Source organism: Triturus cristatus, chromosome 4_1 (genome assembly GCF_964204655.1).
Source record: "Triturus cristatus chromosome 4_1, aTriCri1.1, whole genome shotgun sequence".
Taxonomy (NCBI): domain Eukaryota; kingdom Metazoa; phylum Chordata; class Amphibia; order Caudata; family Salamandridae; genus Triturus; species Triturus cristatus.
Genome location: NC_140585.1, coordinates 516,140,314 through 516,163,474, shown reverse-complemented (window position 1 = coordinate 516,163,474; position 23,161 = coordinate 516,140,314). Strand labels below are relative to the sequence as shown.

Below are 23,161 nucleotides of genomic sequence, written 5' to 3'. Positions count from 1 at the left end.
CAACACAAACCGAGCCAGCAAGGAGGGTGGATCAAAGCATGAGAGAAAGAGAAGAGACATGCACTCGCATGGAATCCAAAAACTCAAATGCCATAAAAAAAAAAGAAAAAAATAGTTCCGATGTCTCAGTGGAAGGGGGAAGCTCATCCAATCAGAACACAGTGAGACTAACATGCACTTGTGTAGGGCAAACACAAAAAAGGGGGGGCCATTAACTCAGGAGGAGGCACCCTAGATAGAAACCAAAGCCATCCAATTGTAAGCAAGGGGTTTACCCAATGCAAAGTATTTGTCATGTATTGCAGACAGCTGATGCCAAGACTTACAATTTACAAATGTAAAAGGATGCTTTTTTAATGAAATGAAAACATTAAATTTGCAAATGGCAGCAAGTTCAGATCCTTGGGTGGCTACAAAAATTCTGCACTGTCCGAATGGAGCAAGGAGACCAGGGCCCATATCATGGAACTAACACTGCCCTTTACTTGCACTCTAGCTCATCTTTAAACAGATGCACCAGGCGTAAACAGGGAAACTGTGCCCGCCCTAATACAATCAATGCATTGTCCCAGGGCAGTCGTGAACCTGCAGCTGTCTTGGTGCACCACAGTAATGAAAGGCAAAACAGACACTGCGTCTTGCACTATGCATGCAGCACTTCCCTGCACGTCAAAGATGGGCGGACAGATATTAGCCTACTGGCAGGTGCGGTAAGCGACTGCGCTTACTTGGTGGGAGATGTGTGGGGGCTCCATTAGGAAATCCCTTTTTCCACTTTAGAGCGCGGCACTCAATAGGCACATTGACAGTTTGCCTCCTCTTTGTGGCATACTCCGTGCACCTCCCGACGGCCTCCTTGCACCTGTTCCTGTGTTCATAATATGGTGCAGCACATAGACAAAGTGCATCTTTATCTGCATAGGCCCAGGCTGCTCTTAAGATGGCGCCTACAGAAAGACTCAGAGCATCTATGGCCGCTTCTGGTATTTACCAGTGTCCCAGGAGCACCAAAACTGGGCACAGAAGGCCGCTGTGCCACCAGAGCCCCGTCTGTAATGTAGTCCCAGGGATCTAAAACTATTTGAACAAACACAGATTTTCAGTGGGGCACTATGCCAGTATGATTAAGTTCCGTGATCTGCCAACTTCATGAATATTCAGAAACAGGCTTGACCCCACTAACAACCACAAATGTGTATATGAGAAGAATGCACCTGCATACAATGCACTTGGTGCTTTGGGCTATGAAATGTATGTTCACTTACACCCGCACTAGGTTTGTACAACACACAGGAATGGAGACGGAATCGCCTTACCCGCTATTTCTGCAGTCGTCGATCCACTCTTTCATGATGGCATGGTAGGTGTCCAGGTCCATGGAAATATCCTTTTTATTGGGATCCAGCATGTTGCACAGGTCATCCAAGCCGCTGTCCTCCGACCCTCTGCTCGTAGTGTATCGCAAGTAATCTAGTATTTTCGATACTGGCACTTTCCCTAAAAATAAAAAAAAAATAAAAAGACACAAACACATATGTATAAGCCTTGTATCATTTACACATAAGGATTAGCACAGGAATACAATCCATTAAGCATTTTTCGCTTTCAGCATCAGAACGTTCCCAATACCAAAATAAACAGCGCGTTGCCGCTGCAGCTGCATTTCCTTTAACAGCTCGCCAGAACCTTCAGGAAGAAGCTCTCCATCAAAGAAACACATTTTTGTAATGATGCTAGGTGCTTAGGCTATCAGTGGATTTCCCCCAATAACTCTCAGGAGGCACTTAGGATTATGCAGAAGCCTTTATTCTTCCTTTAACTTGTTCTGCCGAGAGAGCGCCGGGCAACACGCTCCGATCGCCGTCTCTCCTCGCGCGCTATGCTCGCGCATGCGCAGTAGCGTCCAAATGGCCGCTACGCACATCGCCGTCCTCACGTAGTGCGCGCGTCAACTAGACCGCGACACTACATACCTCCCCCTTTTCATACCACACAACACAATGTCCCAGACCAAGTGGTCAGTCCATTTCAAAGTCTCTAAACTTGGATGGTCTCACCACTGCTCTTCCCCCCCGGGTGTGTCTTACCGGAGTGGAATGTCCTTCTCGGCTTCCCTCTGCGACCGGGCCTCCGTCGGTACCTTTCGGAGTGCCCTGGCCCTCTCTCTCTTTTACCTCACCATCTTCTCGGGTGGTTTCCCCCAAGGATCCTCCACCTGGGTTGTCTCTCTCTCTCTCTTGCTCTCCGCTCATGTTCTCTCTGCGGCCTCCTTCGGACGAGTCTGTGTCTCTTATCGGCCCTTCCGTCGGGGTTTCCCCTTCTGTGTCCTCTCGGGGCCATTTTAAGATCTTATTGCATTTGGCCATGCGCTCATGAGACCACACGTTTCCGTCGCTGAGCAACGCTGCCCGGTCGTACACTTCTACTCTGAGGGGTGGGGAGTACTTGCTTTCTCCCTTCCGCTTTAGGACTGCCAGCTTCACTCTGACCCACTCCCCTTTTTCCAACGCCGTCTCCTTTACCCTCTTGTGGCGGTTGTAGTGTTCCGTATAGATGCGTTGTGCCTTCTGCAGGTTGTGTTGCACCACCGCCGGAGACCATTTGCTGGTGATGGTCTTCTCCTGCCACGCCACATTGTCTCTGGTGAAGGGTTGTCTTCCTCGTAAGATCTGGAAGGGACTGTACCCCGTACCGGTGGGGGTGATACGGTACGCCCATATCGTGCTTTGCACTTCTTTCTCCCAGTCTTTACCTCTCGTGATGGCCGCCTGTATGGAGCCCATCAGCACCCTGTTGAACCTCTCTACTTGTCCATTGCTGGACGGGTGGTATATCGAGGTGTGTCTAAGTAGTATGCCATTTCTGTTTGCAAACGTGACCCACTTGTCGGAGATGAACTGGGGGCCATTGTCGCTGATAATGCTCCTGGGTATGCCTTCCCGGAGGAACACTGCTTTGAGGAAGCGCAGTATCTCACCCTTGTCCATGATCTCGTTGATGTGCACTTCTGGCCATTTCGAGTACTTATCAACTAATACACAGAGGTATTTGGGGATCCCCTGGTCGTCCAGTATCGGCCCCAGTATGTCCACAGCCACCTCTTCCCATGGGTTGCTGGGGTTCGTGAACTTCCCTAAGGGTGGTCTCATTGGTTTCAGTGTCTTGTCCGCACCCAGGCATTGCACACAGTCTCTCACGTGCCTCTCTACATGCGTGTCCATCCCTGGCCACCAGTATGTTTGTTTTGTCCTGGCCTTTGTCTTCACGATTCCCAGGTGGCCTTCGTGTAGTATGGTTAGCAGGGTCGGTACGATGTTCTCCGGTGGTACCACCCTGTCACCTCTGTAGACGAACACCCCGTCGTTTCCCACCGACAGCTCTTCTCTGACCTCGTAGAACTGCCTGATTTTTGGTCTTTGTCTTCTCCTTTCTGGCCATCCTCGTACAATGTACGCCTTGATGTCGCCCATATCGTCATCCGCCTCATACGCGTTTTTCCATTCCTGCCTGCTGATGGCTTTTTCCGGGTCGTCAGTCAGGGCCACCATCTCGTCGTCGTCTTCCCTGTCATTGGAGGCACTGTCCATCGCAGATGCCCTGCTGAGGTAGTCCGCTATCTTGTTTCTGGAGCCCGGGATATACTCCACGTCGTACCTGTACTCCAGGAGTTTCAGTGTCATTTTCGCAATCCGAGGTGTGGCGCTGGCATGGCCGTCCGATGTCAATACCTTCACTAGAGGCTTGTGATCCGTCTTCACTTGGAATCTGGTGCCCCACAGGAACTGACGGTACTTCGCCATAGCCCACACCACCGCCAGCATCTCTTTCTCAATCACACTGAACTTTTGTTCCGACGCCGTCAGCGTCCTGGACGCGAAGCTGATAGTCTCCGTTCCACCTTCCGGTCTTTCCTGCATGAGCACCGCTCCAAGCCCTTTTTCACTCGCGTCTGTCATCAATATTGACCGTCCCTGGGGATCGTACCCTTGCAACGGGATCGCTCCACCGATTTCCCGTTTCACTGTGTCGAACTCCTCCTGCGTCTCCTCGGTCCAGATGAACGCCGTCTTGTCCCTCGTGAGTTGCCTCATGTGGTGGGTTTTTGTGGCAAAGTGGTGGACGAACTTGCTATAGTACTCCGCCATCCCTAGAAATGACCGTACTTCTTCCTTGGAGGTGGGCGGTGGTGCTTCGCAGATGGCCTTCACGTTCCCTCTCTTCGGTGTTATTCCTTGCGCACCTATCTCGTGCCCCAGGTAGGTGACTGACGTCATCCCGAAGTGACATTTCTCCCACTCTGCCGTTAGGCCCTTCTCTTCCAGGATCTTCAATACTGCCGACAGCTTCCTGTCATGGTCCTCCAGCTCTGTCCCCATCACTAGGATGTCATCCTGGAAGTATTGCACTCCCTCAATGTCCTTGAACAGGCGGGCCATTAGCTTCTGGAACACCGCCGCTGCCGAGGCGAGACCGAAGGGCATGCGGCAGAATTGGTAGCAGCCGAACGGCGTGATGAACGACGTCAGTTTTTTGCTTGTCGAATGTAGTGCTACCTGGTGGTATGCCGATTGCAAGTCAATGGTGGAGAACCATTTTACGCCTTTCGTGCGGGCCAACATTTCCTCTATGCGTGGCAAGGGGAACTTTTCAACCACTATGCACTTGTTCAACTCTCTGAGGTCCACACAGAGGCGCACCTTGCCTGACGGTTTCATGGCCACCACCAGAGGCGCCAACCACTCCGCACTGTCGATGGGCTCAATGATTCCCCCTTCTTCCAGTCGGTGGAGTTCCTGTTGCACCGCCTCCCTCACCGCAATCGGGATGTTCCGTACTTTGTGCGCTACCGGCCGGGCGTTTTCTTTAAGGACGATTTTGTGGGAGAACTTCTCTAGTTTCCCAATCTTCCCGCGGAAAACCTTCGGGTGCCCGCTCCGCCATTTTTCTGCCGTCGACTCCTCTCCGACCAGAGTCACCATCACCTGGGTGTCCCCTCCTGGGTTCAGCTGTATGCCTAACTCTCCTTGGTCCATCCAGCCCAGGACTGACGGTCCCTTCTCCGCGACGTACAGCTTGCAGAGGGCACTCCGCTCTTTGAACTGGAACTTCAGCGTCTTGAACCCTACCATCGGGATTGGATCCCCTGTGTAGGTGACCGGTCGAATGTCGGGGGGTTCTAGTTGCGCGCCCCACGTGGGTCTGAACCTCTCATTCCATACCGATCGTTGAACAATCGTGTATGGAGATCCTGAATCCGCCACGATGGTGATGTGTATTCCTCCAATAATCATGTCGCACTGGGGTTTACGCGTTCTTCTCCCCTCAATGCCCAGTACCTGGTCCTCTATACACAGGACTTCTTCGTCTTCTTCTCGGCCTTCCACTTCTTCCCCCTCGTCCTGTGCCATGAATTTCACCGCCTGCTGTCTCCCTTTCCTTCGGCATACTTTTTCGTAATGACCTACTAGGCCGCAGAACGCACACTTGGCTCTGAATGCGGGGCACCGTTTGTCGTGCGCTGCATGGCTCGAGCTTCCGCACCTGTAGCATCTCATAGCCTCGCTTTTTTTTTGTTTCCATGTCTGTCCGGGTCTTGTTTTCCCTTTGGTCGCTCCTCTGTACTCCCCAGTCGCTGGTTTTCCCCGTGCCTGATGGTCCGCGTCGTCTCACTTGTTGACTGTGAGTCTGGGGGCCGGGTCTCTCTTTGCCGCTTCCGCGCAGCGTTTGGTTAGTTCTGCTCGTTTCACTATGGCGATCACCTCGTTTAGCGTCGCATCTCCATTCGCCCACAGTTTGTCCTGTACTGACTTGCTTGTCGTGTGCATAACGATCTGGTCCTTGATGAATTCATCCTGTAGTCCTCCATACTTGCACGTCATCACCAGTTTTCGCAGCGCCGCCACGTAGTCATCTACGGATTCCCCCGCTTCTTGCTTCCTCTGCTGGAAGTTGTAGCGGTCGATAGAGGTGCACACAGCTGGCCGATAGTGGTTGTCCAAGTCTTCTATGGCATGGGAGAACACGTCTGTGTCCCCTACCTGCCCGACGTTCGGTGTGAGGTTTTGAAACACCCGTATTCCTTCTGGTCCCAGGTTGTGTAGAAGTATCCTCTTCCTCCTGGCACTGGAGAACGCCTCCTCGTTCTCATCTTCCAGCGCTTCCAGGTAGTTTTTGAAGTACTCCCTCCAGTCTTCCCACTTCATTATGGGTTCTCCCGGGCGTGGTAGGAACGGGATCGGCGTCGTCAGAGTCGATGACTGTGCACTCATTTTGGCTTCCACTAACTTCCTTGGGCTACCTGGTGCGTCTGTCCCCGCTCCCCTACTTCGGGTACCTGGGACTGCGTTCGAGCTGGCTGCTCCGTCGTCCCCCGATTCCGCCAGGATCTCCTCTGTCGCTCCGCTGTCCGCCTGCGATTTCCTCTACCTCGTGGCCGGCTCCTTTACTGCCCACGTGCCACTTCCTGGCGTCTATCTGCCTCTGCCGCGCTCTCCCGGTGCGTAGGCGTCAGTCCTCGACCCCCTCGGTCTTCTTACCGCGTGGGGTGGTGTCCCTCCTGGTGGACCTCCTCTCTGATGCAGGTTGGGGGCACCTTCCTCCTGTTGCACGTAGGGTTCTCACCATCCCAGTCTCGTCGCCACTGTAATGATGCTAGGTGCTTAGGCTATCAGTGGATTTCCCCCAATAACTCTCAGGAGGCACTTAGGATTATGCAGAAGCCTTTATTCTTCCTTTAACTTGTTCTGCCGAGAGAGCGCCGGGCAACACGCTCCGATCGCCGTCTCTCCTCGCGCGCTATGCTCGCGCATGCGCAGTAGCGTCCAAATGGCCGCTACGCACATCGCCGTCCTCACGTAGTGCGCGCGTCAACTAGACCGCGACACTACAATTTTAAAAATAGAGTATTCAATATAGGTTTGTGTCCCAAACCGAGCCTCACACTTATTTGGAATCACATTTCTTACTTTAAATAGATATTGAAAACATTCCCTGTACCCCAGAGAGCGTAGTACTGCAGGGACACCCTGAGGTTGTGCAGGTGTGCATTCTCACTGAGAGTGTCCAGTACAAATCCCAAACATGTGACCCATCACTCAGAACCAGAAAAATGTCCTTCCTTAAATGACCTCAAAACCGCAAAGCCTGGTTCAGTATCTCCACAGAGACACCAAGAGGAGCATGCTTGGCTGGAACTTGAATGCCGACATGAAAACAATAATCAGATTTGGAACATCAAACTGAACAATGGGTCATTACTATTGAAAGCAGAATTATCAATGGGACAAGAAGGGATGCAAGAGTAAGTTGCACAACATAGTCAGAGAATTGAGTAAAAATATCTTCATTACGAAACCAATTAAGAGCTGGAATACAGCAACAGCTAAATATTCGAGCGTGGTGCCTTCTTAGGGACTCCAGAAGGAAGACATAGCAACTTCATGAGATTGACACCACAAATTCAATGACTCACTCATCTACCTATTCAAATGAGCTCATAGAATTGGGACTGAGCGTAGTCACTCCCTCAAACCTAGGAGTGCAATAAATATTTCCACGGTACTCCCAAAAAATGCTGGTTCTAAAAGGACCCAAAGTTAAGACAAAAATAATATTCTCATAACGTCACCAATTCACCTAGTTAGTTGAAACAAATGTGTGATCCTAAGACCAAGGCATTGTAACCCAAATTACACCATAATACACTATAGAAGATGCAGGATAACGTTCAAACTTAAAAAACACTATCTTGATAAACCTATAGTGGGCCTATTACCACGATTCTGCCTCCCGAACATAAGTAAATCATAAATTGTAACCTTGTCTGATTAATGCTTCATACCATCTATTTGAGCCCCAATTTTTCCTTAACAGAAATGCCTTAATGCCTATTTAATGTCTTCCTAATATTTACCTACAACACGAGCCTCAAAATTGCCCATAAAACATGAGCATGACCCCATCCATTTAGGTCTTCTGTAGGATATCTCTATGATGATGGCCCGTCTTGGAGCTTGAAACACCTAATATTGCAAGGTATTCTATAGCAGCCTTGGTTATTGAATAGATTTAATTTTCAATAAACCAGAGACCTTTTGTGAGCCTAAGCAAACGACACACTAATAAGAATCAAAAAAGGATGGAATTTCCACGGTTGCTTGGGAAACAACCACTTTTGCTAAATCACATCTCCCACTTTCTTAAAACTGTCCACCAAATGAAGAGGTAGGTTCTAAGAATCTACTCCATTTTCTTAGAAAGGCATCACTTGGCAAATGAAGGCATCAATCACCCAATAAAAAAGCAGAAATTCTGGACATCAGAAACTTAAAAAGGGGGTCATCACTGTTACACAGGAAGTTACGCTCCAAAAGAAGAAATACGCTAAAGTATACAAAGTGACGTGGAAAAGATTTATTATCAGCTGCCATAAATGGCTTGAATGGCATGGTGATCCTAATACATAAAGCTTTAGAACCAACCATGACCAAAAAAAAAAAATATATATGATGGTGGATGGACTTGAACATAAACCAAAAACAAGTTGTATACTGAAGTTCATATGTCTCGATCCAGTGATTCTAGTTTTGGGACGATGTTTAGAGAGCTAACTAACTAAAACTATTCTAATACATTTATATTACCCTTCCTGTTACTTCAGATCGCTGATGCCATGTCAAAAATTGCATACTGAGCAAAATGTCTGGAAGAGTCCGATTGGGCGAGATGGGAACCATGCCTATTAATTTTCATACCCTTTTCTTCAATAAGTTTGAAAAGTTCCCTTATCATCCTTTCCTAAACTACACGTACTCTGAATTGCCTTTCAGGTTCGGGTGAATGCATTCCATAGTCTGGAGCCCTGGTCTACCAACATTCCGCATACAAGTGTCAGCCATTTGAAGGTGAATTAAGTGTGCAGTTTCTAAAGTTCAGAACTTGATGGAGCATACTGGGTGCCAATTTACAAAGGTGCACTGGACTTCTGCTACAGTAAATATTGTGAACCTTGCAAAGGACCGATCTTGAGCCTTGCACCTACCAGAAGCCAGCAGAAGGAACTTAGAACTTGATTAATGAGGTCATATTTTAGGATGTTCATGCAGATTTTAGCTGCACTAAAATGAAGAACAGGTTATTATTATAAACATTTGCAGAAGCAGTGAGTGAGAAAAGGCTGTACATAACAACAACAGACCCATGACAGGAGCCCTCAGCAGGAAATGCAATTCATGTAAAGAGAATATTCTCATACTCTCCACAGAATAAAAAGTTGTTACAATGAAGGCAGTTCATAGAATGAAGCATTAGTAAGGAGCAAGAGGAGGAGATGTAGTGCAGGAACAAGTGTGAGAAAAGGGGATGAAAACAAAGAAAGGAACTTCAATACTTCACAAGGAAAGAAAAACATGTTGATAACTCACAACACAACACCTTCAGGAGGGACAGAATGCACAACGATTCCATAGTGGTAATACAGTCCTTGTGCCTCTACCAGGTCTCCAAGTTGGAAGTGAGTACACTTGCTCATTTATTTCAGTTCCATTTCCATGCTCATGGTTCGCCAGAGCAGCGTTTACCAAAGTGAACATTCTCCAAGTTTGGCTGTTCTCCAACTTCACCACGTTGCACATATTCCCACGAAATGCATTTCTGAAATCTCACAATGCATTTCATCATATTATTGACCCTTGTTCTGCTTCCGATTATTTTTTTATCCATGATAACCACCTGTACCACATTAGCACACAGAGAAAGACCTCCCCCATACTTCCCCCTCCACCCCGCCCCCGATTCCCACATAAGGACACATTTAGTGCTGGGCAGCCGACCCTTGAAAGAGGCAAATGCTGCTGAGGGAACTATTTAGTGGTACTCTATAGGACCACCGTGAGTCTTGGAATGCTCCATCTCCTAATCAGGCTAAGTGGATACAATCTGTGGCTGTATGATTCGCCCTACCTAGAAATCCATTTGCCCTCGGGCAGTGTTAGACCGGTTAGACTTAGGGTGGACTTCCCAAAACTCCTTGCCTTAGGTCCCTCTTTTTGTTCATCTCTCTTTTTTGTTAGCCTTAGGACTTTACCCCTTCTAACCAGTGCTAAAGTGCTTGTGCTCGCTACATAAAACATGGTAGAACTGGCTTACATCCAAATGGCTCGTTTAATTTACTTTTAAGTCCCTAGTACAGGGCCACTCCTTGCATCCAGTTGCTGTAAATTAAATGCTACTAGTGGGCCTGAAGCAACGATTGTGCCACCCGCATAAGTAGCAAACAAATCATGCCTCAGGCCTACCACTGCAGCCTGTGTGCAGTTTTTTTTTTTGATAACCAACTTTATTTCAAAATTGAATATTCAGAAATCAAAAACAATGACCGCCAATACCCTTGCTCCCGCATTGACTTCTTGCAGAAGAATACATGCAAGGTAATCTATGTAAAGGGCGGCAGTCCATAGTAGTCCAGCCATTTCCCCCATATTTGTTTATGAGGGCAGCCTCCCGCCGCTTAGATGCGTTCCTCTTGTACGGCACACCAGTCCATCCCTTTTACCCATTCAGCCATCGTTGGTGTGGTTGTAGTCCTCCATCTACAGGCAATGTCTCTTTTTGCCACTTCAGCAGCCATCCTGATTAAGTGTTGTCCCCCCCACCCCCTAGTATTACGAAGGTCATGCAAAATCCATGGTAGAGCCTCTTTGGGTCTAATAATTGTGTGCGAGAAGTAGGCCTGGTATAGGATGTCCACTAGTTAAAGTGGGCACCTTGCACCAGTCCAAACAGCCCTTGTGGTGATTTCAGAGGTCTAAGATAACCTTAGAAAGCTATCCAAGTGGTAGCTGTGGAGAGCAGCCTTCAGGCTTAGTCTTGAAGGAATGTAATGCAGCTTGTTTTACCAGAATGCAATCTTATAGTACTGGTTAAATGAAAGGAGAACCACACAATAGTTATAAAAATATGTATTTATTAATATAACATTTTCAAGTACAACACAGCATCTTCTACACGGAGATAATCACAAAGCACACAATACTTAAGCACAGAAATTACATTAAATAGCACTTATACACAGTGGGTCCCAAGGGGAGGGAACAAACCATATAGAAAGTGGTATAAGAACCATGACTTGAGTCAGGACGATGTTGAGAAGACGTAGACTTGCTAGGACCTCAAGGAACCACCCAAGGTGAGTAAGTAGGGACCCCACGGATGACAGGTGCAGTATGGGAACAAGACCGCGTGATTCCTACAACTTTATGGGAAAGTCACAGTTGAAGTTTTAGAGATTAAGGACCCTTCCCAGTGGATCTCGAAGAAACCAGGTTGGAGGTTGGAGAGCCACCCCACCAGTCGATACTGAAGTACCCAAGTTAACTATCCCAGAGAAGCCGGGTGCATAGGGATGAAGTGGCATCAGAAACCACCATAGAACTCAATGAAGGACATTGAGTAAGTGCGGCTGCTGGAAGGGAGAAGAATCTCCAGTGGAATCCAAATGTGGATTCTTGATGGAGAATACCTGAAATCAGAGGGGACAAAGTTTGGGTTGCTTAGGAGTGACCAGGGGCTCGGTAGACAAATGCCCACCGATGTCGGGTGCTTCAGGTTCGTTGATGGTACTCTTGACTCTGCAGCTGTGTGGACCAGGTGATGTTGAAGATGAGCAGGAGCCATATATGAGCTGCCCCACAAAGATTGTCTAGTGCTGAGGGGTCGGTGTCTGGCGGAAGCACCAACAAGCCTTGGCAACAGCAACCCGCGCAGAAAGTCAAGATAGTGTACGGTTCAGACCAGCAAGGTCCAGGATACTCACCACAGCAAGGGGAGTCAGGGCAGTCCTGGAGCAATCAGGGGAGTACAAAAAAAGAAAATTTGACCCTCAAATGGACCCACAGGGCGGAGGCACAGGAGTCGCAAGAGGACCTCTAGCAGTTTAACCAAACAGGCCACGGAGCAATTGGTGTGAGGAGGTCAAAGATCTTCATAGAAAATGGTGCTGGAGATTGGGGCTTCACAGAGCCCAATGCACTGGTTAAAAAAATGCCAACAAGCACAGGCACTGGCAAATGAACGTGGTGGACAGGGGTTCAGATATTGCAGCCCCCACGAGGGATACTTGCCTCAAACTCAGTAAGAGGGCAGCTCAGGTCTTGAGGGACGTAGAAACTACCTCCTGTGTTTCTGGACCCTTTGGAGTCTGCAGGAGCTTGGGATCAGCAGACCAGTCAGCAGTGTTGAGGTGCCTGTGAATGCAGGGGGATTGACACCTTCACTCCAAGGGGGGATTATCTTCAGTTTTCTTTGATGCTCCACAGGTCCTGCATGGATCCTGTATGGTGCACAGGGACAGACGTTGCAGCAGACGGAAAGGGATACAGAGTCAGACCCAAACGAAGTCCAGCAAAGTCCAAAGTGCCTAAACGGTCAAAGTGCAGCGGATTCTGGTTAGAATCTGGTCCACGATGAACCCAAGGTCCTACAGCCAGGTAAGCCCTTAAGTACCCACGGGCGAGGGTTTGAAAGATTCAGGGGATGCTCTCAGGGGAGGGTCTGGACAGAGGGGATGTCTCTCTCGGTCTGTTGTCCAGTTTCTCACCAGAGCGGGAGCCAATGGCTCCCAGGACTGGTTTGAACAGGACTATGCACAGGGACACTAAATGTGCCCCTCATACAGACCTTTAGTCTCTGGCAAGCGCACCCACCCCTAATACACTAAATCCTTTCTGGGAGGTGGTCACACCTCCCTATGACAGTATGCCTATTGTTCTGTCTTCCCCTGCTCGAGCTTGGCTCAGCAGCAGGACGACAGAAATGTGTCTCTGGTCGGCAGCAACCATTTTGTGCTGTCCGGAGCTAGAAGGCTAGTACCCGTAACACCAGGGACCCCATGTAGCACGCTTCTGAGGGGTAGAATCATACCTTCCACACTAGTAACTGGTGTGTGGGTATGATTCCAACATGTTTGATACCAGCCGTTTTAGAGTTGGTCATCACACAGTCGCATAATGCCCCTCTATATATATATAGATGGCTGCTTCACTGAACCCGGGAGAGTGGACTCCATAGGCTGCAGGGCTGTCCCACTCAAGCAGGGGCACCCTCTAACTTAGAACCAAGCACCCTGTATTCAGGATTGTAAAGGCATGCTCGAGGGGTGACTCATAGGTTTTAAGTGCAGTGACCCTTAGATATAGTAAACCTATATCTTTAGTAAGTAGTGCATGCACCAACTTACACAGGGTGCAATGGCAGGTCTGTAGTTCCATTTTGCATGGCCTCTCATGGGTGGCATTATAAATGCTTCAGCCCATGGGAGGCCTCTGGGTACCCGTTTACCATATACTAGGGACTGACAAGGGTAACCCAGTATCTAATCTGGAGTGTACCCAAGTAAATAACATAACTGTTTAGGGAGAAAGCAGATAGACTGGAGTCCTGATTAGCAGGATCCCCATCAGACTAGTCAAAAAACAGTGTTACATCAAGCAAAAAGTGGGGGTAACCATAAAAGGCAGATCCTACTTTCCTACATTGTGTATCCCAGAACCACAGAGAGGGGGGACATGACTCTTCGAGTAGTCAATGATTTAGAGACATAGCCATGTCATGTGGAAGAAGTCTACATTTGGGTTAAAGCAGCAGGAGCAGGTGGGGGAACTCTACCTTCCCTGCTTGCCATTATTTCATGGGGGTGATATATATGTACAGTGAAGGTAGTTCAGCTGGATCAGCCTTAAGCGGGAAGGTATAGCCATCTCGCATAGGTCCATATGGGCTAATTGCCTCTCAGTATCCTCCAGGGTGCCGATGCAGGCTTCCAATTTCTACTCAAAAGAGCAACAGTACGAGGGGTGTAGTTAATCATGGTATGGTAAATGGGCAGTACTCCACCCTTCTCTATTTTCCCCCATCAGTAGCTGGGCCTCTAGTGGGTTGTATTCCGGGAGTGCGTTCAGGTATTTTTAGCACATAGCTAGGGCATATCTAACTTGCAGATATTTGTGGAATTGGCTTCTTGAAGCGGGCATAGTGTGTCTGAAGACCCTGGAAAGACCCGATAGTGTGTGCAGTTTTAAACTTCCATTTTGAACTTGTAAAATAGAAAACTTTTGCAAAGCCCAAATCTTCCTTTTTAATACAAATAGGTCCCCCTAGAGTACAGGGCAAGGTGCAGTGTATTTGAAAGGTTGTACATAGAATTTTAACTGTTACATATCCTGGTAGTGGAAAACTAAACTATTTTTTACCACTGTGAGGCCTACCTCTCCCATAGGATAACATTGGGGTTCCCTAATTGCATTTAATAAGCGAGAACTTTCATTTGAGAGTAGATCGGAATGTTGAGTGTGGGGTCTATGGAATTGAGATTTAAAACCATCTTTATTGGTAAAATCAGACTTTAAATCACAATTTAAAAAATGGCAGTTTAAGAAAGTTGGCATTTTCTTAACCATTTGGTGCCTTCAGCTTGCATCCTGGGTCATATCACAGGGCATAGTTGGTAGTTTGTCTTTGTGTATTGCTCCCAGACAGTGAGGCAAAGGGGGAACAGGTGTTGGCAGAGCGGTTATCTACCACACTAGCACACCACAAAGCCTCAGCCTGAGCACCTTCACAAAGGGTCTCAATAATCTTATGACCCCAGACAACCTGGGGCCAGGGCAGGGAGGCAGAAAATTCCAAACACCTCTGGGAGGTGGAAACCTCCAGAACCTTCTCCTACTTCGAAGTAGGCACCAGGTACAAATATTGGACCCTTTAGACCAAACTCTACAGGACCAGAACCTACTAAACCTGTGGAAGACCCAGGATGACTGTTGTGCTGCCCTGCAAGAAAGGCTGATACCCTGCAAATTGAGTGAGAAGGGCTGAACCTGCACTATGAACCCAGGACTGCCAGTGTAACTCCAAAGTCTAATTGGCTGGCCTCCCGATCAGATCCTCTGGGACAAAAAAGGCTCCAACCACCTTGTACTCAGCACCTGGACACTAGCTGCTGTGATTCTTGCCCACCAAATGGTGCCACCCAGTCCTGGACCATTGGAGGTAGGCCTGAATGAGTTCTGCCAGCGCAGCTACAATCCTCACAGACCCAAAGCAGTGCGATGCATCACCCAGCAGCCCCTCAGAACAGTTGCTGTGCGATGCACCACAACACAGGACCTTGCATTACTCCTTTGAACCGTGCTGCATGACTTATCTTGATATAGGACAGTGCATCACAGCCCATTGGAAGCGCTACTGTGCAATGCATAGTCTGCGCAGGAACTCACAATGCTCCGCAACCTGGATTTAAAGGACTTTGTTCAAGAGGCCTAACTTGGTCCCTGTACCTGGCCCACGCTCCATTACGGTCGGCCTGAACTTGTGACTTTGTCCTGGTCTAGCGTGACCAGCGACCAAATAACCACAGCTGCCGCTTTGTACTTCCAAGCACAGTTTTCACCTACATTTTTTAAACCACACATCTCCGGTTCTACTTACTAGATTGTCATTTTGTGTCAAATAGTTTTATACATTTTACTCTATTTTTCTAAATTGGTGTGGTGTTTTTCTCTGGTTTTTTACTATATTACGGTTTGATGTGCTCCATAAAAACTATGCACATTGCCTCCAAGTAAAGTGTGACTGCTTTTATGGCAAGCTACAGAGGGTTAAGCACAGGTTAATTTGTGATCTGCTTGTATTTCAATCCAACAGTAATAATGATTCCTGCTTGAGTAGGGTTTCACCCACACCCTCAACAAGTAATCCAGTTTCCTACAGGCATTATAACACAATTTCGTGTAAGACACTGACCATTCATTAAGAAATGCCTGCATGAATTCTGAGGAGAATTGCACCCAGTTTACAGTTGCAAAGGTCTCTAGCGTCCCAGACATGAAGATATTCCTGAGGAAGTTAACTAGGATGTTAGTCTTGATTTGCCAAGCCTCATGAGCTTCATTTCATTTGGAGTGTTAAACACAATGATGTTTTTTTTTCCAGAACTCATTTTGACGCACTGTATAGTGCCAGCATTACTCAGACCTCATCTGGTACTTATACAGGTGGAAAGAGGATATTCATGGTATGTTGGGATTGGTCACTGCTAGCACAACTCTGGGGTAATTTCTAACACTGTTCTGACGAGAATGCTCACTCACAGTCTGGATTTGGGTCTTTGCTTACTCACAATCTGGATTTGGATTTTACTGACTGAGGGAGGGACAAATGTTTCCTGAAGCCACAATGTCACCACACACTAGAATAGGTGGTAGGCAGGTGTCCTTGAGAAGCTGCCACCTTCTTAGGAGGAAAAAGCCAAAGGAGTAAAAAAATAAATCCCCATACCTGGATGAAGTCTTCAGAGGACTGGAGGAAACCAGGAACCAAACGGGATTTCTTCTGGAGTGAAGTGTCGGAATCAGAAAGTGGAGGGAGCAAGGACACAACCAAAGGAACTCTACTCTGTTGCACAGAAACCTCAAACCAGACATTCATCTTTATACAGCAAAGAGGAGGCCAGGGAGGAGGTGGTCACAAATCCTGCTCAATTCAAAGAAAAAGCAACTATTAGGTATTTATGATCCCTTCTCAAAGTAAAGGGAATCTCCCAAATAAATAAAATGCTTTACGCCCAGTAACAGATTAATGCCTCTTTCTCCACTGCTCAATATGTCATTTCAGTTTCCTTAAGAATTCAAAAATCATAGGTTACGTTTTGCCCACCTTCCACCAACTGTGTAAGGGTAGCCCCTAAACCTATAGCACTGCGTCAGAGTAGAGAACCGTGGACCGTTGCACATCGAGTTGCATAGTGAGTGTCCTGCTGCAATGGATATTTTTATGCAGTCAAACGGCTCACTGCAGTTCAGGGACCAGTCACATGTCCCTCCCTTCTTTCATAGGGCACACATGGGATCACCTCAACTAGCAAACCTTTTTACGAATTTGTAGTCCTATTCAGCCTATCTGAAATTAACCTTGCTTCTTCTTTTTGTGGTGGTGGCACATTCCTAACTGTCTCCATCAAGTCAAACTTGAGCTTAATGCCATCCTTCAACAAGGTGCAACCCAAATAGGAGACAGGACCCACCCCAATCTGGAATGTTTCCTTCTTAATGGCGAGACCCGCTTTCTTGAGATTTTCAAACATAACTCATAACGTGTAATCATGGTACCCTTAATCCTTGCAGTACATCAAGATGTAATCTTGGAAGCACCACATTAGGGATGCCTTCCAAATTGTGTAGAAAAGCTGCTGTCACAACTAGGAGGTATGAAGCGAAATTGCATTCCCCCCAAATGGTGCAATTAAAACAGTAAGGGTTTATGAGCCTAGGGGCTATTCTACCAGATAACAGGCAGATTATAGGTAAAGTACTGAAAACCAATTTACCAACTCAATGACACTTAACGTCATTGATTCGAGGAAGTGGGTGGCCGTCTACCCAATGTTGGCATAAAGGTTTAAGGTATAAGCGTATATCCTTGACTCCAGCTTTGAATTTGATAACTACATGGGCCATTCACAGAAAACTCAATAGGTTCAACAACCCACGGATTCAAACGTTTGCCTAGTTCCCTTCTATGGGGTTACTCCATCATATGCTGTGTGGGACAGGTCTTATGAGCTACTGAAATAGCTTCTGCCTGTCAGCCCGATTTTGTGTTGGAAGCTGGACAGAAAGGAAAAATTCCCACATTGCCACATCAGCAACATTCAGCTTTGACTCAGTCAAGAGCGAATTTAATGTTAGGCTTCTCATTGACTTTCTTAAAAGATGTATCTTGATTCTTCATAAAGCAAACTTGTTTGATGAGGTATGTTAATCTCACCGTGTTCTATTCCATTGACCATGACTATAGCCTCCTGTGGTAGGCCAGGAATGATGGATGGCATCATTTCGTGAATAAGTTGGTTGTTAGTACAACGTACTAACTGATCTCATATCAAGGGGTCACAGATTCACATGTCAATAACCAACGTAGGATTGCAATATAACTTGCTACCTTCTCATTTTTGCTTTGGACGTTGCTGAGTTTTTTTTTTCTCTAGGACTATATTAATCTTATTACCAAATGGCTCCTCCAGTTTTTTCAATGTGGCCTGATGGAGATGAAGCTAAGGTTCACAATCCTCTCCTCCTTGTTCCATTAAGTTCGGAAGGATTTAATAGATTTTTTTGCCAACTATTTCCAAGTTGCAAAGTTGTACTGGTTTCCTTAGAGAGAAAACGTTCAACCAGTTATAATGATTAAATATGATTCCCACAACTTAAACCACTAAAAATAAAAAAACACCTCTCCAGCCTCCTTTAAATAGGAGGGAGGCTGTCTCATGCTTGCTGCAACCATGCCAAATACAAAATAAAGTGCAGCGTGGAAGAAGCTGGGACTGCAAAAGTATACAGCATACTGAATACAGAATGGTAGGTATAAAGTTTGCACAATAAATGTAAAGAGTCACAAGGAGTAAGAGAAAGAGGAAGTTTTGATAATTAGGCAGTGTTGAGAAGTTACCTTGGGGCTGCAGGTAGAGGTAGAGGCTGTGCTGTGCCTATTGTCGCATGATAAGAAGATAGTAGAGTACTCCAAAACATCCCAAAGTGGGTCTGCTTCAGTCTCTCAGACTATCAACTAGGGCGACCACATGTCCGTCATTTACACAGACTGCCTGCAAATTAAACCTACTGTCCGTGACTGAGGTTTCAATGGAAAGACTGTCTGTGATTGTAACCTTTCAGCTAAAAGACTAAGGTTAAGTTCACAGTTGAGATGGCTAAGCTGATGTGGAAGGGAGGGAATCTTCTGTGCTGTGATCCTAAGGGAGAGGCATACAGCTGAACAAGAATCAAGTTGCCTTGCCAGGGTGTCTGCTGCCTCGAAGAAATGTAAACGTGTGTGTGCACAGTTGGTTAATCTACAAATGTAAAGACTGATTGGAAGCCGGTACAGTTGTTAACGGATGGAGTAACTTTAAGCTACCCGATGGCAAAGATTTATTCTTTTTGAGAGGTATTGTAAGGGTGTCCCAAGCTGAGCTGCCGAGTGCATGTTTTGAATGGATAGTTATAAAAATGTTTGCACGAGGTAAAATCTGTATTACACAAATACATATTTAGTAAGTAACTTTTTATCTTTAAACTCATTTCACATTTGACAGCCTATCTTTTACTGTATGTAATGCAAAAAATAAATGAAGTCTAAAACATTCACAGTGCTTTGTGACAGGTAGGGACCTCCTATCACTATAAAAATACACTTCATTATTCCCAGAATCACCAAACAGGATTTAATTCTATGGGCCTGATAGAGCGCCATGTTATTCTGAATTTGTAGAGGTGCATCATAATCACTAGTAGTCCGCACTCATACATTTAGTTGGAATTTATTAACATGTGCTTTAGAAATGTGGTACTAAAAGCAGCATATATCAGTGTGACTAGAAATGTAATCAAGTCATTTATGAAGTCTAATGTAATGCTTAGTCGAAAATTTGTGTTAGATGTATAACGAATTAGTCCACATATAATGTGATGTGTTAGGATTTAAACGTGCACCATATTGAAGTCTGCACGCGTAGGTTGCTTATTCATGTATGCGATTTAATGAATATCAATGCTTATAGTATGATTCTAGGAATGTGCGTTTAAAATGTGTAAAGGCCTGATGGCATATACGTTTAAGGAGAAAGGCCGATTCGTTTCCTATGTTAGCTGAATATTGTAGGCCGAAAACTGTTTCCCTTGAAAAGGCTCTGGGGGTTTGTGAGACTCCGCAGATCTCTGAAAGTGGAAAGTTTCTCGTTCCAATGTTTCTGTTGCAGGTGCAAGGACACCTAGCTTATTAGGAAGATTAATCCTTTGCTTTAGGAGTTAGGATAGTATGAGAAGCAATATGTGTTTACTGGAATGCAGGGATGATACTTTCGGCAGAGAAGGTGCCTGGGACCCAAGGTCAAGTTAACCGTCTTTGGATGGAGTACAAGTTTCAGCGGAAAAGTACAGGAGGAAGACCTGGATGAAGAGGTGTAACGGAGGGCGTGTTCTACGATTTTTGGATTTTGAATAAGGGGCAGTGCCCCGTGGGTTGAGCAGTTGAGGATTAGATGGGAAGCTAGAAGGAGCATCTTAGAACGAGCTCCGTACTGAGCAAAGTGAGTGTACTTCTAAGGAAGTCTTCACTACTGACACCTTTTACTCTCTTGCCTGGGGAAAAGTAGGGCTGTCACCTTAGAGATAGAGTAAGGATAGACTAATCGATTTTTCTTCCTTAGGTTGATGACTTCTAATATGGAGATTGGAGCAGTTATTGGTTGCCTAATGCTTCTGGAGCAAACTATTATTCTGAGTCGAATGAGACTCCTGCGTAGGATATTTTTTTGATCAGTGGCCATTTATTTCCTTAACCTCATGATGAGGTTCTTGTATGTGCAACTATGTTTGGCTTTGTATAAAAACCCTTAAAATTTGAAATTTGGAGTCCGTGATCCTTTAGAGTTTAAGATTTGCTTTGGATGATTATGTGGTAAAATTGGATTTTCTCCCCTTTACACTATTTAGCTGATAGAAAGATCCAGGCAACCTGAGAGGATTCTTGGTGAGGGTAAGACAGATAAGAATCTGGATTCATCAGGCTTTTCGTTGAACACACAGACATCTGCCGTGATTGCTTTAACCAATAGAGGTTTTGTAACAGATTAGTGCATTTCCCACTGATTAGTTTAATATTTATTTTTTGTTTAAGGTATGTGTAATCTTTTATAAAATTAACTGGTGGTAATAGATCAACTAAATTACAGAATTGTTGTTCTTTTTAGCCATGACTTTGACTCTGCCCCCATGCTCACTAACCTCACCCCCCTTGCATTTCAGGATCACAGAATCCATACATTTTTTTGCACTTTGATTCTGCGCTGAATAGCTATGCAAAAGTATGAGAAAGCCAGCTATTTTACCCTATGTTGTCCTACCGTGCTTTCCCTTCATTATATACCCGTGACCTGTATTTGTTTAATACAGTGTACTATCCACCTGACAGATCTGTACAAAAAAAACCTTTCCTCTGGTGTCAAAGGGGACTGAAAGAAAGAAATTAATCCAGTCAGTGACTTACTGGCACTATGTGTGACCAGAATACCTGGGTTCAAATTCCAGCTTCCTTGCATGACTAAACTGTTTGATCAGTCTCACCTCAATTTACTTCATGTGTTTAATTTACTTGACAGTGACATTTACGAGCACTTTTAAGTAATCCAGTTTAAGATGGATCCGTTTTAAAAACCTTACTTGTATACGTTTTAATAGCCTGTAATTTTCCACCAACCATAATATTGGCAAGGATGTAAGGGACACCAGACAAGGGGTTCACGTTGTTCGCTCATGACATTGTCAAGGGGGATGGTTAATAAACATTTTAAAGTTCATATATATTTAGAAACTTACACTTTAGATGTCAATGCAATGTCATGATCTACGGTACTAAATTGAAACACTTCCATATGTTAATTTAACATTTTCTACATTTTAAAGTATTTATCATACTGTCACATTTTGTGTGTTGTGTAATTTACATCCCAAATAATTTGAAGTCTCTGCATGTTCTTTGTCCCTTAGGCATGTGCTAGCCTTGGCTCTATAGCAGAGACATATTAAGACCTGGACAGAGTGGGCAATCGACAGGGGCCCAGCACTTGCTTGCCCTCCACAAGCATGGGTTTGCCCAAGTGGGTGGGTGCTGCTTGATCAACCACTTGACAATGCCTCTTCAGTTCCTGGCCTTTCTGTGGAGACTGCTCTCCTGGGTACACAATACTTGCAGATACTCATGGTGGTTCCATCTTATCTGATTTTAGGAATTGTTCCTCTTTGTTCTTCTCTTTATTTGTCCGGTTCTTAGCAACAACCCTTTGAATCATTTGCTGCAGATCTACCATCTGATCTCAACTTCAACCTGCTCTTTAATTCTCTTTGTCTGAAGGTCCCAGTCCTGAGATCAATGTAGAATCCCTGACACACTCTAGTGCAGCAGTAAGCTCTTCTTGGTGCTCTGAGACTACAGATAAATTGTGGGTACCTTTAGTAGGTGTGAGACTGTCACCCACACCATCTGCTCTGCCTCATTACTTTATGTTTGGCATCTAGTAGAGGGTGAGGTGAGTCACATATTTTTTCAACTCTGCTAATCTATCAGAAGGTGAAAAAACGCATTCCATATCGCTTCCCAAACTTTTTGCGATGGGTTTTAAAATGTTTAAAAACAATCAGGATGTTCCTGGTGCTTTCTCCCCAAGAATGATTGGGTAGGAGTCATGTCCATGACACTGTGCGTGACACTGTGCTCAAGTACGTGAATTTACAATCGAACAAGGACATAATACACCACCTGAAGAGGCAATGACAAAGCATAGTGAGGAATGCAATATATAAAAATAGTAAATAAAGTAGTGTGGTATGGCCTCTCCTTGTATGTGTCCGTAAAACTGACCTGTTGTCCTGGATTTCGGTTGAATTTTGATGCTTTGCCCTGAATTTGGTTTACAGTCCAGCCTGGAGCCTGCCTCCATGCCGCTGGTCACCTTACCATCAACATCACACCGTACCCTACAGCCAAAGAATTTGAGCGCTGGTCCTTGCAACGACTCTAATAGCTAGCAATCTCCTCTCCAGTGAAGTTCTCTTTAATGAAGTTCAGGATCGGTTATAATAATGATTGGCCACTAGATGGCAGGAAATACAAGTTAAAATTGTGCTTCTCAAAACACTTCAGAAGAAGTCGTTCCACACGTATTCATTTTTGTGCAAATGGCAGGCGCCAGCCTGCGCTGGAGGAGTACTGAAAAACGAGGGGTCAAAAAACACTTCAAGGAACTTAATCTACAGTTGCCGCCCACAGTCATCTCAGGGTGGAATTTTCTGCCAGCAATAACCCCTAAAAGAACGTAGCCAAACTAGAAACTGAAGTGAAAAATTTAAGAAACTACAAGGTTCCACAGCTACCAAATGCCCAAGCACTCTCAAATTATTACAGAACAGTAAAATCTGAAAATGCTCCTGTCTCATGGATCTTTCTATGTAAGTCTCTGAATGAGATCCACAGGCTTCTTGCAATCCACGTCTCTCTTGACATCCACACAAGCCAACACGTGTTTCGGCCCTATAGCACATTCGCCTCTGAA

General features: G+C 45.8%; 1 protein-coding gene across 7 annotated transcripts in view; it reads right to left on the bottom strand.

Annotated features, from left to right (window-relative positions):
- Positions 1 to 23,161, bottom strand: part of IRAG2 (inositol 1,4,5-triphosphate receptor associated 2) — a 1,211,571-nt gene that overhangs the window by 983,436 nt on the left and 204,974 nt on the right. For all 7 annotated transcript variants that reach the window (XM_085652757.1, XM_085652760.1, XM_085652761.1 and 4 more), the window contains exon 4: positions 1,317 to 1,497. In XM_085652757.1, the coding sequence (XP_085508883.1) occupies positions 1,317 to 1,497 (181 nt within the window). The remainder of the gene's footprint in view (positions 1 to 1,316; positions 1,498 to 23,161) is intronic.